Here is an 11,694-nt window from a genome sequence, read left to right as displayed (position 1 = left end):
CAAACAACATTTCATTATATTCCTAGTTTCGTTCATAGCTTCGATAAATACGAAATTATCTGTTGCTTACGAAACTCTTTCTCGTAGAGTATAATATTGACTGTTAGTCGGAATGGGGGGCTGAAATAAAAAAATTCTGTAGATTCATAAACTAAAAATCATTAGCTACGAATGTAACTTATGGGTTTTCAAAAATTTCAATAACACTGTCCGACACGATTTTTGGGTTCCTATAGCCACTATGAAATTCTTGTAGAGCTTCACTCCCTGAACAAGAATCCGAAGACCGAATTGCTCCATCACCCTCAGTTTTTTAAATAAACGAACTTTTGTAAAAACCCAAATTTTCGACAAAAATGAGGTATTGCATGAAAAGTACAAACGTTAGAAAGTCATAATTGGTGTTAAAAGATAGAGGAGAGTTTCCCGAATATAATGGCATGCAATTTATTAATTGTTTTTGGTCCTAAATAGCAATAAATTAATATCAAAGTTTAAAAAAGTGTCGACGTGAGCAGTTTCTGCGCAATATTTTTGTATTTTTACAAAAAGTTCTTTGTTCAGCACGAAAACTCTGCCCATGATCGGATTCTGTAGACATTTCTGAAGAAGAAACGGCCCGGTAAATGTGTCGGAACGATATACATTTCGAGTAGATCGAGAAAATGTTCGACGGCAACATGTACACGACGTTTTGCCGCCATGAGCTTCGCTGCTCGCTTCTCTCTGTCCGACAGGGCCGAAGCGTAATCAACACCGATGGAGGGATCCAATGGGGCACCTACTTTTCGTAAATAATATTTGAATTCTTTTTAGTACTTCAATGTTCTGTTTTTCTTTTTTTTACATATTTCTGTGGATAATAATCACCAAACTGTGATATATTTCACACAAAAAATCACACCAGAGTATTTGGAGTTGGTAACAAAAGTATAATTTTGACTTCTACGCCATATAATTAAATAAATATTTAAATGTATATTTAACGATATGTCTCAAGAAGTTTAACATTTTGAAAATGATTATTTATTCATGATCGTATTATCGTTATAATTGAAATGATAACTGTATACATAATATACTTGTAATTCGAACAAATTCAGAATAAAATGAATATTTTTTGTTCATTATTTTTCTATTACTTCTCCATTTTTAATTTATGATTCACAGTTTGGTGATTATTATCCATAAAAATATGTAAAAGAAAACAGCACATTGAAGTACTAAAAAAAATGGTACGCCCCACACGATAAGTGGGTGCCCCATTGGATCCCTCCATCGGTGTTGATTACCCGTAGCTTTGGCCCTGTCGGACAGAGAGAAGCGAGCAGCGAAGCACATGGCGGCAAAACATCGTGTACATGTTGCCGACGAACATTTTCTCGACCTACTCAAAATGTACATCGTTCTAACACTTCTATCGGGCCGTTTCTTCTTCAGAAATGTCTACAGAATCCGATCCTGGGTAGAGTTTTCGTGCTGAACAAAGAACTTTTCGTAAAAATACAAAAATATTGTGGAGGAACTGCGCACGTCGACACTTTTTTAAACTTTGACATTAATTTATTGCTATTTACGAGCAAAAATTAATTAATTAGGGCCAAAAATATGCGGGAAACTTTCCTCTATCTTTTAACACTAATTAGAACTTTCTAATGTTTTTACCTTTCATGCAATACCTCATTTTTGTCGAAAATTTGGGTTTTTACAAAAGTTCGTTTATTTAAAAAACTGAGGGTGATGGAGCAATTCGGTTTTCGGATTTTTGTTCAGGGAGTGAAGCTCTACAAGAATTTCATAGTGGCTACAGGAACCCAGAAAAAAAGTTTGATTTTGTCGGATAGTGTAATTGTAATATACTTAATAAATAATTCTTAACTCTAATTCTATAAAACTCCGAGTTTCAGAATTTTTTTGTAGATAATTACTACATTAAGTTTCAGCTTCGTTTATCAAATTTTTAACCGTAAGAAAATGGCTGAATTAATAAAATTTAGCAGATTCATAAAGTAGGAACAATTACCTAAAATGTAGCTTACGGGTTTTCAAAAATTGTAATAATTGTAGAAATGATCGTCGTTTCAAGACGTTCGCAAATACGCTAGGTCGAGTATCCTATGGGGCGAAAAATGCAAGTATTTCAGATGGAGCACCAGGCATATGAATGCGCGAAAAGAGTGAGAATGCATGCACAGTAAAGTGCTTGCATTGTTACAAGCTACATTGGTGTAACCCGTTTTGTTTGGGATTGTGCTGATATCGCAGTCTCTTGCTCACTCATCACTTCCTCTCTTTGGCTAGAACCGTGAGGACAGCACCGTTTAGCTGTGAAGCATCAACCAATCAAATTTCTCTACCTACCTACCTACCTACCTATCTGTTCGCTGGTTCGTTTGTGGTCAGAATGGCGGGAATGGCGTTGCGTTGGCAATGGCTATGTACCACAGTCACCAAACACATGCGGGTGGGCAGCCATATTGAATTTTAGTTCGTACAAGTGTGCAGTTAGCTTAGATGGCAGTCAAAAAAGTGTCTCCCATTTTTCTTACAGAGTTGACGTCCCCTGGAGCTACTTGAAGCTACTTGTTCAATATGATCATGTATAAAGCTGCTATTTTTCTCTTTTTCATTATTGTCAGTGTTTCAGACAAATATGTGACTGCAGAAAATGATGAAGAAGTATCTACGGATTTATACGTTATCGAAGGAAAAGTTTTTCCATGGGAAAACAAAGCCTCGAATGGTTGGCAGTTAATGACACACGTCATGGCTAATGGTGGAGAACATTATGGTTTTTTGAGGTAAATTAATGTTTTATATTATCAACTAGTAAAAATAGTAAATAATCGTTTACATATGATGAACTATTAGGGCTGTTATATTAAACGTAAATTGTGGAAAGTTATATTCTACACAGGTTAGGATCATAATAAATCAAATATTTTAATTCTATACGATATTTAATTCATAAATTGAATGTACTTCTATCAATAACAATATGTTTATTGTTACCAGGGAAGATGGAACATTTATCATTTCAAATGTACCCTCTGGATCTTATGTTATTGAGGTTGTAAATCCTAACTGTGTTTATGAACCAGTAAGAGTAGAAATTAACTCGAAAGGAAGATTTAGAGCAAGAAAAGTTAATTTAATTCAAACTTCACAAGTGATACAAATTCCTTATCCATTAAAAATGAGGCCATTTACACCATTCCGTTACTTCCAAGTTAGGGAACAATGGAAAGTAACGGACTTCTTGTTCAACTCAATGGTACGTTTGTTGTTTTATTATTATATGAATATTAGCCATAGAAAGAATTATTATTATTTTCAACTTTTCCTGTAGGTATTGATGATGATTTTGCCATTGTTATTACTTATGATTGGACCAAAAATTATGAATGATCCAGATGCTAGAAAGGTGAGTACACAATACAAGGTATTATAAATATTTTAATTTTTATTTTGTGACCTTAATTTTGTACTTATTCATTTCTATTCCTTCAGGAAATGGAACATTTGAATAATCTGACTAAATACAGACTGCCAGAAATGTCTGAACTTATAACAACTTTCTTGGCTGGAGAAGAAAAGCAAAAACCAAAAGCAGTAAAAGCTGCAAAGAAGAGGCAGTAACATTTGTATGCTTCGTGGGATCATGTTTGCACTTTTACTCTAGTCCTTTAGTTAAATATACTAGCAAATACATTAGATTGTTTTTCAGTCTTCTACTTTGTATGCTACTTAATTTTTTCTAAATTATAAACATAAGAGTAAACCATTCGAAATCCATTACGTTAGTATATTATTGATTATCTACTGTATAAATGTAATTATCACAATTTCTCAATTTGGTATTATTAAGTAATACATTTTTTTAGATCCAGGAAATAAAAAAGGATTTGGATAATGTTAATAGCATTTTTAGTATCATTTATCATATAAAAATCAAAAAAGTCAGTATTTTAGTTATAATATTATATAAAAGATATTTATAATTATAGAAATAAATGTTACTTATTAATTATGACGTTTAAAATATTTTTTCATTGATGATATCACAGATCGCTTTGTTCAAACTTAATCGATTAAATATTGAGACGTTTAACTTGCATCATTCGGTCCCTAGCTGCCCTAAATTGTTCGAAAATATTTTCTATATTCGTCATAAGCTTATCCGTAGTTAAATTCTGAAAGTAATCATGCTGATCATCAATTCTAGTAGAAGTATGAATTTGATAAATGATATTCATTTTCAGCTTTACACATCCGTTTGATGTCACTTTTACGTGTGACTTATTTAATAATTTATCTTCATATTTTGCAGATATGTTGCAATAAGTTATATCATTTAATTCATAAGTACCTCCCGTGAAATATCTTCGAAGAGAATTAATAATACTTCCTGTTGGTCTCCATGTTGGAATACTAAATTCATATGTACCTGGATGTGCAGGTAAGGCTATGACTGCATATCCTTCTGTACGGTATCTGAAATGATAGAACACTTAATTTATAATTAATTAATTATATAAATTACAAATGTAATGTTAACAATTAAATAATGTTACCTCGACCATGTATCAAGAGATGTGACCAACAGTAAGAATCTAGGCCAAAATGGTAAAGTCTTTTTTGCAGTTAATGCATTGTCTGATTTAAAATCCAGAGATATTTCAGTAGCATACCCAAAATATGCTGATTTATTTTTCAAATTACACCGCTGAGTCCTTCCAAATAATCTATCACTTTGGTCGGTACTCCAATCTTCTGGTAACTGGATATAATATGAAACGCAAAGGCCATCGAAAATAAATTCGTGAGCAGACAGAATATCAAGTTTTACAAAAACTTTATGTATCTGTGGTGTAGTTAGCTCGAAACTCGGAGATATTTCTGCTTCTTTATACATTAATCTTTCTTTACTTTCCTATAAGAGAAAATATATTAAAAAGATTTTTATTATTCAATATCATTGAATGATTCGTTGTGTTTTTCTTTAGTAAAATGTCGATGTAATGGATTTCTTTATTAATACAATTAATTTGATTTTAAAATATTTTGAATAATGAATACCACAGTGTGTTTGTGCGCAGAATGTATTCAAATTGCTTCGGTGAGCGGATGTAGCATACTCTAAGGGGCAATATAAACAGTATATAACTATGTATGAATACATGGATGCACATGTATGAATCCGACAATACAAATACGTAGAGTGTTCAAGCAACTATTCACCGCCACAGATTTCAGTTGGCTGTGGGACCACAGTGTGACGGTTAGGTTATTTCTTTCGCGTATTCAACATTGTTACAAACATATTAATTATTATTGTACTTTTCAAATATAACAAAAATGAACAAATTTACTAAAATAAACGTGGCAATATACATGTTTCCTGAATATATTTCAACGGGATACAAGCTGAAGCTAACATCGATTTAATGTGCAACAGGATTTCGAATGATGGAAAAACGATTATCGGTGTCAGTGATAAATGTTAATTAAATTCAAGAAACATGTTTTATCCACAGAGAGTCATGAGGCAAATCTCCGAAATCTCCTACGTGGGGTACGTACATTATTCATTATACCATTGACTTTCGATTAGTTGCGCGATAACTACATATTTGAATCTTTCAGTTCTTTCGTACAAATTCGTTTGCGACATATATTTATATTTTATAGCGAGAACCGTGTTCGAAATGCGAAATTGATCATATCCGTCGATTCAAAAAGCAAACGAACCATATGCAATCCGAGTATGAGTAATAGTGCAAATAAATATTTCGTTGCTCTTACACGTTGCAACTCGTTCCGTTCTTCTTGCAATTCTTCCGGTGTTTGTTCCTCGGAGGTGTGTTCGATCCAATAATTAAATTCCACGCCACTGGAATTCGTCACGACGTAAGGACGATCGTTCGTGAAGTCAGGATTCACGGACAAGGTTTTGTGCAACCGATCGTATGCAATAACGCATAGCACTGTTTCGGAATCCTTGTCCGGATTCGATACAGCTTTATCTCTTCGAGATAAATCAACCATGACATACATCGTAGATCTTTCCATGTAGACATAATGGTTCGCGCGTATCCTTGCTTCGCCAGGTTTATCGTCGATGACCGATTTATTGTATCTTTCGGTAAATGGTTTACGGTTTTGCAAAGACGGCAACGCCGTTCCATTTCTACAGGCCAATTTTGACTTGTATGGTCTCGTCAATAGCTCATTCTCCGAATAATACGAGTCCGTTTGCGTGTAGGTGTACAGATGAGAGCCTTTAACGCTTTCCTCGTTGATTTTTCGGCAATAGGACTTCTGTGTCTCTGTCGTGCAATTTTTCTCATCCTTGTAAAAGTCAACTTCGAACGGGCTGAACACCTTTTCTTGCCAATCAAAAATATAATCTTCTTCTTGAACAAAATTCGAGTCTCTGGTATCTTCTTCATCCTCGAGGAGTTCTGCAAGCAAAGGTCTTTGCTGTACGATTTTGACTCTGGAACAACAAACAAGTCGAAGGTAAATACAATTTAGGAGGTAGAAACAATCTCTGCCAGATGGCCGAGATCTAATTCCGATCGACACGTTTGCCGTACAATTTTCGTCAGAAAAAAAAAACAGTGGCACGTTGTCTCTGATTAATCGTACGTTCATACTGACGGTATCATTGATTTCTACTTGTCATTAATACGATGTAATTCTGTCGAAATTAGCTGAAATATATTCGTTACCTTATTTTGAAATTATTTATAGACTCATTGACCCGGTAACTGGAGGATATTTTTTCTTTACGTATTTTCGTTAACATTTGATTCTACGTCGACAATAATTAATTGCGGGGACTGATCCGTATGAGACAAAGCAGATTTGTACACTGACTCGATTAGTGTACCGTTTGAAAATAACCGGCAGCAGTCGCACGATAAAAGCATTGTTTATCGATCTTCTTGTTGCTTGGTAACCAGGGGCGCACATCGCGCAGTGCACCTGCACTTGGAATTCACATGATCCCCGCCGTTTGTGTGTAACAGGCTAACATAAAGCCGAAACTGTAGATACCATCAACATGTTGGACACCTTCGTGTCGTGTACATTTATGTCTACCTGTGCGCATGGAAGCCGGTTATTCGGCGTCGCTTTTAAATTAGAAATGAAACGTAGCCGGGAGATCCCTGTATCCTGTTGAGTCAGCTTTTCAAGACGGAACTCTTATATGCAGTAAAAACAAGCTTTATAGGAACCTTTCACGGCCGAATGACTACCCGAATAGCGCGTACGCTATTCTTCTCTTACGTACTCGGATGTAAAATTAATGATGCAATCAATGGATGATTAAACAAAAATAGAAACACGCAGGAAGAAAAAATTATAAGCACTTATGATTTGCACAATTATTCCCGGCTAACAATTGTATAACGTCGAACCGTGACATTGTACATTTACGGCATTTCTTAAGACGTAATTAGTGTTCGAGAAAACAAATTTATTTTATTAGTAAATAAGCTGTAAATCAGTAGTATGTATTTAGTTTTTTAAAATAAAATCTGTTCAGCTGTCTACGCCATTGGTGGACACGAAGCGAAACTGTCGGAAAATGTTTCAAGTTCAAATCGTATTACACCGCTTTGTTTAGAATGTAACGGATTACTTATTGATATTTTCATACACATATGCGCTGCCGTTGAACAAAATATTTTAATTCATGAAAGAAAAAATATTACATATATCGAGAATCGGTAAAGGAACGATTTCGACGATCTACCATCGATTCGCAGCATTGCGGTACATTACTTTCTCTATTCGCACGACGCTTGGTCGAGTTCACCTGTTGCGACGTCGACGACTGGTGCGTGCTGTCTTTTTAAATTATATCCTGTTACACGTACAAGATGAACAGTTTCTTGTAATGTAATAATTGTGTAGAAATGGAGAATTCTGTTCGAAGATAGTTTTAGTCATCGCACTGGACTGGATTATCAACGCGTTTCGTAGGTATTGAGGCTAAGAACACAATCAAGTAGAACACATGTACGCACTCATTCTTAAAATCCGAATCAGAATTTGTATTCACCGGTAACCATGCATTTGTACAATTCTGCATTCGTTGTACCGATAATATATCTTTCTGATAAGATAAAATAGATCGATATCATTCTATGAGTAATAGACATAGGTATCGACCTATTAGTGGCTCGTTTGACGAGTCAGTCAAAGAAACACTTTCATAATATAATACAGTGTGGTTTATTCGTATGACACATTGCGACACCTTCGATGTGTAATTTATCACTTAATCGTGCGACTTATTGTTCATTTTGATGAACGTATCGGAATCTTCTCAGTTTCATTGATTTTGTTTTTTTAAAAGGGTCGATATTATACACAGAGTGTAATACTTTATTATATATAATATTGTATACAGCTTCTTTGTGATAGATGTTGAACGTTTAAAAATGTATGTACTTCAGCAAGTAAATAAGTGAGTATCATTATTTTTTTACAGTGGTTTCAAGCTGGTCAGAATGTCAAGCAACCAAGGGGGAGAGTCGGGAGTAACAATTCCCTTGCAATATAATAATTCTGTAAGAAATAGTATTTACATTTATAATTTGTATTAAATCCTTATAACCTTTTTAATAATTCTGCGAATCTATTTTTTTGCTATCTTTAGCATTGGAAAGCTATATTTGAAAAGTATGATCTTGACGGCGATGGAAAGATCTCTTATCAAGAACTAAAAGCTATGATACATAGTTCTACTTATTCCAATGATATTCCAACGAGGGTTGTCCGTACAATTATGCGAAATGCGGATTTAGATGATTCTGGATATCTAGATTACCCAGAATTCATAGCTATGGTATGTATTTTTATTATAATTGTATCTAACACCGTTATTACTTTTAATTTTTTGCTATAGATTCATAGAAAAGATATGCAGGGTGTCTTTGGTCACCTTGTACAACGATATGTACATTCAATGGTACCGCAAAGGCCGTCTGCTTTCCAAACAGCCTCCAGTGATTATACAGATGGACAATACGAAGAGGAATATACCTGCAAACCTCCTGCCTTGGCAATGATAATTATATCCGTATTGGAGATTACTTTATTTTTGTATGATGTGATCGCACACAAATCCTTATCCGTAGAAGGGCCAGCAGCTACTTTATTTATTTATAATCCACATAAAAGGTTCCAAGCATGGAGGTATCTGACATACATGTTTGTGCATGTGGGGTATGTATTTCAGATTTTATGGCTATAAAAGTTTAACCATGTTTAGCAACTAATTGTTATACTTATTTAAAACAGTGTATTTCATCTGGTGGTAAATCTACTTGTACAGATAATGCTCGGTATTCCATTGGAAATGGTGCATAAATGGTGGAGAGTATTGACTATTTATATAGCGGGTGTTGTAGCAGGATCTCTTGGCACATCTGTTTCTGATCCTCGAGTATATTTAGCAGGTGCATCAGGTGGTGTTTATGCATTAATCACTGCTCATGTGGCAACTATTGTAATGAACTGGTCACAAATGGAATTTGCGGTAATGCAATTGTTAGTATTCCTCGTCGTGACTTCGTTTGATATTGGTCAAGCAATATACAACCGCTATGTATTAGAAACGCACGATCAAGTGGGTTATGTTGCTCATTTTGCTGGTGCCATTGCAGGGCTACTTGTGGGCATAAATGTTCTTCGTAATCTTGAAGAACAAACATGGGAGAAAGTTGTATGGTGGGCTAGTATTATTACTTACACTGTACTTATGACTGCCGCCATTTTATGGAATATTTTATATACTTCTTACTATGATCAATTATAACATTATACTCTCGTATGTTCATTTTTTTGGCATTGCGTTTTTTGTCGAAGATCAAATGTGTCTTCCCGTTGAATAAACAAACGCAAGCACAAATTCGCCATTAAAATAATTGAAGAGTCAATTATAGTACATACCTTGCATTTTTGAATAACATATTCAATAGTCAATGCAATTATACCTGATTCACAGGTGTACAAGGAGTACTATTATATTACATACTGTGATATAAGATGCCTGTATGTAACACAAAAAGTAGATGTTAAACATGATAGAAATTTTTGCACATTCAATATTAATTACAACAAATCAATGCATAAATATGATAGAGAGAATTATTTAACGAGGAACGATTAAAGCTTAACGAAAGTGATCAAACTTTCTCGACTGAAGTCAATATTTGGGCAGCTAAATTATAATTGTCGAACTACGTGGTGCTAATTATACCAATATTCTAAAGATAAAACATATGACGTCCAAAAAATAAAAATTCTATTCTTATTTAATTGTCGAAAGTGTATTACTACGGTTTCAATATTTTGACGTTCTTTAAGTAATGTTTAGTTACTTATAGTATTCAAACAAGAACAATATATAGTGTATGCGCAAAGTATTGTTGCTATAGGAGAATTGTTAATGGAAATCTCGAAAATTTTTATATGATAAGTTACTGCAATTAATTATGCCATGTATTTATGATTCACTATATCATGTACCTGATTTGCAACTTACCGATGCGTAATGGAAATACTTTGAGTGTATATTTTTAATACTTGAATGCAATTCTTTTTTAGAATTTACTGAACATCATGTAACATGCATTATCATTGAACAAACGAAAAATTCAAGAAAATTTCACAATATGTTATTATACCAAAAAAGTATTTTCATTCTAAAATATAGCCGTGAATCATAGGGCGTATTTTTTGGGTCAATATATAGTCTTAAGATTATTATTAATTATTCTTTTAACAGTAGTAGACCTTTAGTAGTTCCAATGATTATTTAATTTCGCGCATAATCATACTAATTTTGCTACTTAGTTAATTAAGGTCAGCCTAAGTAAAGATGTTCCAAGTGTCCTTAAAATATACATACGTTTAGATTTGTACGCGCACAAATCGGAACACAGTTTTAAGCAATACAATGCTAATCGCGGAAGATAATACAATTTCTTTATTTATCCGAATAAAACAAATTCATTATTATTAAATAAATAAATTATAAATCGTAACAAAACATTGAAAGTTACTATTATATACAATTGCGTCATTTTGTTTCTCGTAAAGTTCATTCGGACGTTAACTTTCCTTCAACGTTCGTATGATTTTAATTGAAAGTAATCGAAGATCGTCAGACGAAACTGAATAGCGAGTAATAATGAGATTATCCTGCAAATTATCAGGACGTATAGCTAGCTTAAGAATGTTTGTTTATTGTGAAAGCCGTAAACAATGGTTAGCTTTGGAAAAGAAAGTATTCTTCGCGAAAATATATGTTTACAAGTGAAATGTAACGTCGATCTCGAGAGACAGGGTAAAATGTGTATCACAAGAAACGCAATTGCAACAGGTCTTCGATGTTGTTGAACAAAAGGATTTGCTGAGGAACCTCCATCATCCCCTATTTGTTAATCGTATTTATTATACAACTCTTCGAGTCTTAAGTACTGTTCATATATTATCTCTTTGTAAGTTTTGTAATAAATGTCAAAATAAAAGAAGAACGTGAAAATGCATATTTGTTAATGTTTCGACCGATAGACGCGAACGTTTAAAATACTAAGGTTCTTGTCAGCTCGATGCATCGACGATAGAGTGTACGTTCATGTAGTCTGTATATTTTGTACGCGTCTCTATACA

The 11,694-nt window shown here is 33.9% G+C and overlaps 3 protein-coding genes across 10 annotated transcripts; 2 read left to right on the top strand and 1 right to left on the bottom strand.

Annotated features, from left to right (window-relative positions):
• The first annotated feature begins 2,508 nt into the window (after positions 1-2,508).
• On the top strand, positions 2,509-3,919 carry EMC7 (ER membrane protein complex subunit 7). Its single transcript, XM_033475729.2, has 4 exons — positions 2,509-2,801; positions 3,016-3,274; positions 3,350-3,424; positions 3,511-3,919. The coding sequence occupies exons 1-4, from the start codon at positions 2,593-2,595 to the stop codon at positions 3,637-3,639; spliced, it is 672 nt and encodes a 223-aa protein (XP_033331620.1). The 5' UTR covers positions 2,509-2,592; the 3' UTR covers positions 3,640-3,919.
• Mks1 (Meckel syndrome, type 1) lies at positions 3,014-7,253 on the bottom strand. Of its 5 annotated transcripts, none has more exons than XM_076528610.1 (5): positions 7,108-7,226; positions 6,735-7,035; positions 5,806-6,499; positions 4,575-4,933; positions 3,014-4,494 (listed from the first exon to the last, which is right to left on the bottom strand). In XM_076528610.1, exons 2-5 carry the CDS (start codon positions 6,809-6,811, stop codon positions 4,092-4,094), a joined length of 1,533 nt encoding a protein of 510 aa, XP_076384725.1. In that variant the 5' UTR covers positions 6,812-7,035; positions 7,108-7,226; the 3' UTR covers positions 3,014-4,091. The 5 variants fall into 5 exon arrangements, with proteins under 5 accessions (XP_076384725.1, XP_076384726.1, XP_076384728.1 ...); XM_076528611.1 differs by having other exon boundaries at positions 4,575-4,613; positions 4,692-4,933; positions 6,735-7,185; XM_076528613.1 differs by having other exon boundaries at positions 3,014-4,193; positions 4,370-4,494; positions 6,735-7,184.
• On the top strand, positions 4,896-11,570 carry rho-4 (rhomboid-4). Of its 4 annotated transcripts, none has more exons than XM_033475724.2 (5): positions 4,896-5,575; positions 8,507-8,585; positions 8,675-8,863; positions 8,924-9,243; positions 9,319-11,570. In XM_033475724.2, the coding sequence occupies exons 1-5, from the start codon at positions 5,523-5,525 to the stop codon at positions 9,833-9,835; spliced, it is 1,158 nt and encodes a 385-aa protein (XP_033331615.1). In that variant the 5' UTR covers positions 4,896-5,522; the 3' UTR covers positions 9,836-11,570. The 4 variants fall into 4 exon arrangements, with proteins under 4 accessions (XP_033331615.1, XP_033331618.1, XP_033331616.1 ...); XM_033475727.2 differs by lacking the exon at positions 4,896-5,575 and adding an exon at positions 7,836-7,991; XM_033475725.2 differs by lacking the exon at positions 4,896-5,575 and adding an exon at positions 7,838-7,995.
• Positions 11,571-11,694: the final 124 nt, after the last annotated feature.

This window comes from Megalopta genalis, chromosome 2, assembly GCF_051020955.1.
Source record: "Megalopta genalis isolate 19385.01 chromosome 2, iyMegGena1_principal, whole genome shotgun sequence".
Lineage (NCBI taxonomy): Eukaryota > Metazoa > Arthropoda > Insecta > Hymenoptera > Halictidae > Megalopta > Megalopta genalis.
This window is presented reverse-complemented; position numbering and strand designations above follow the sequence as displayed.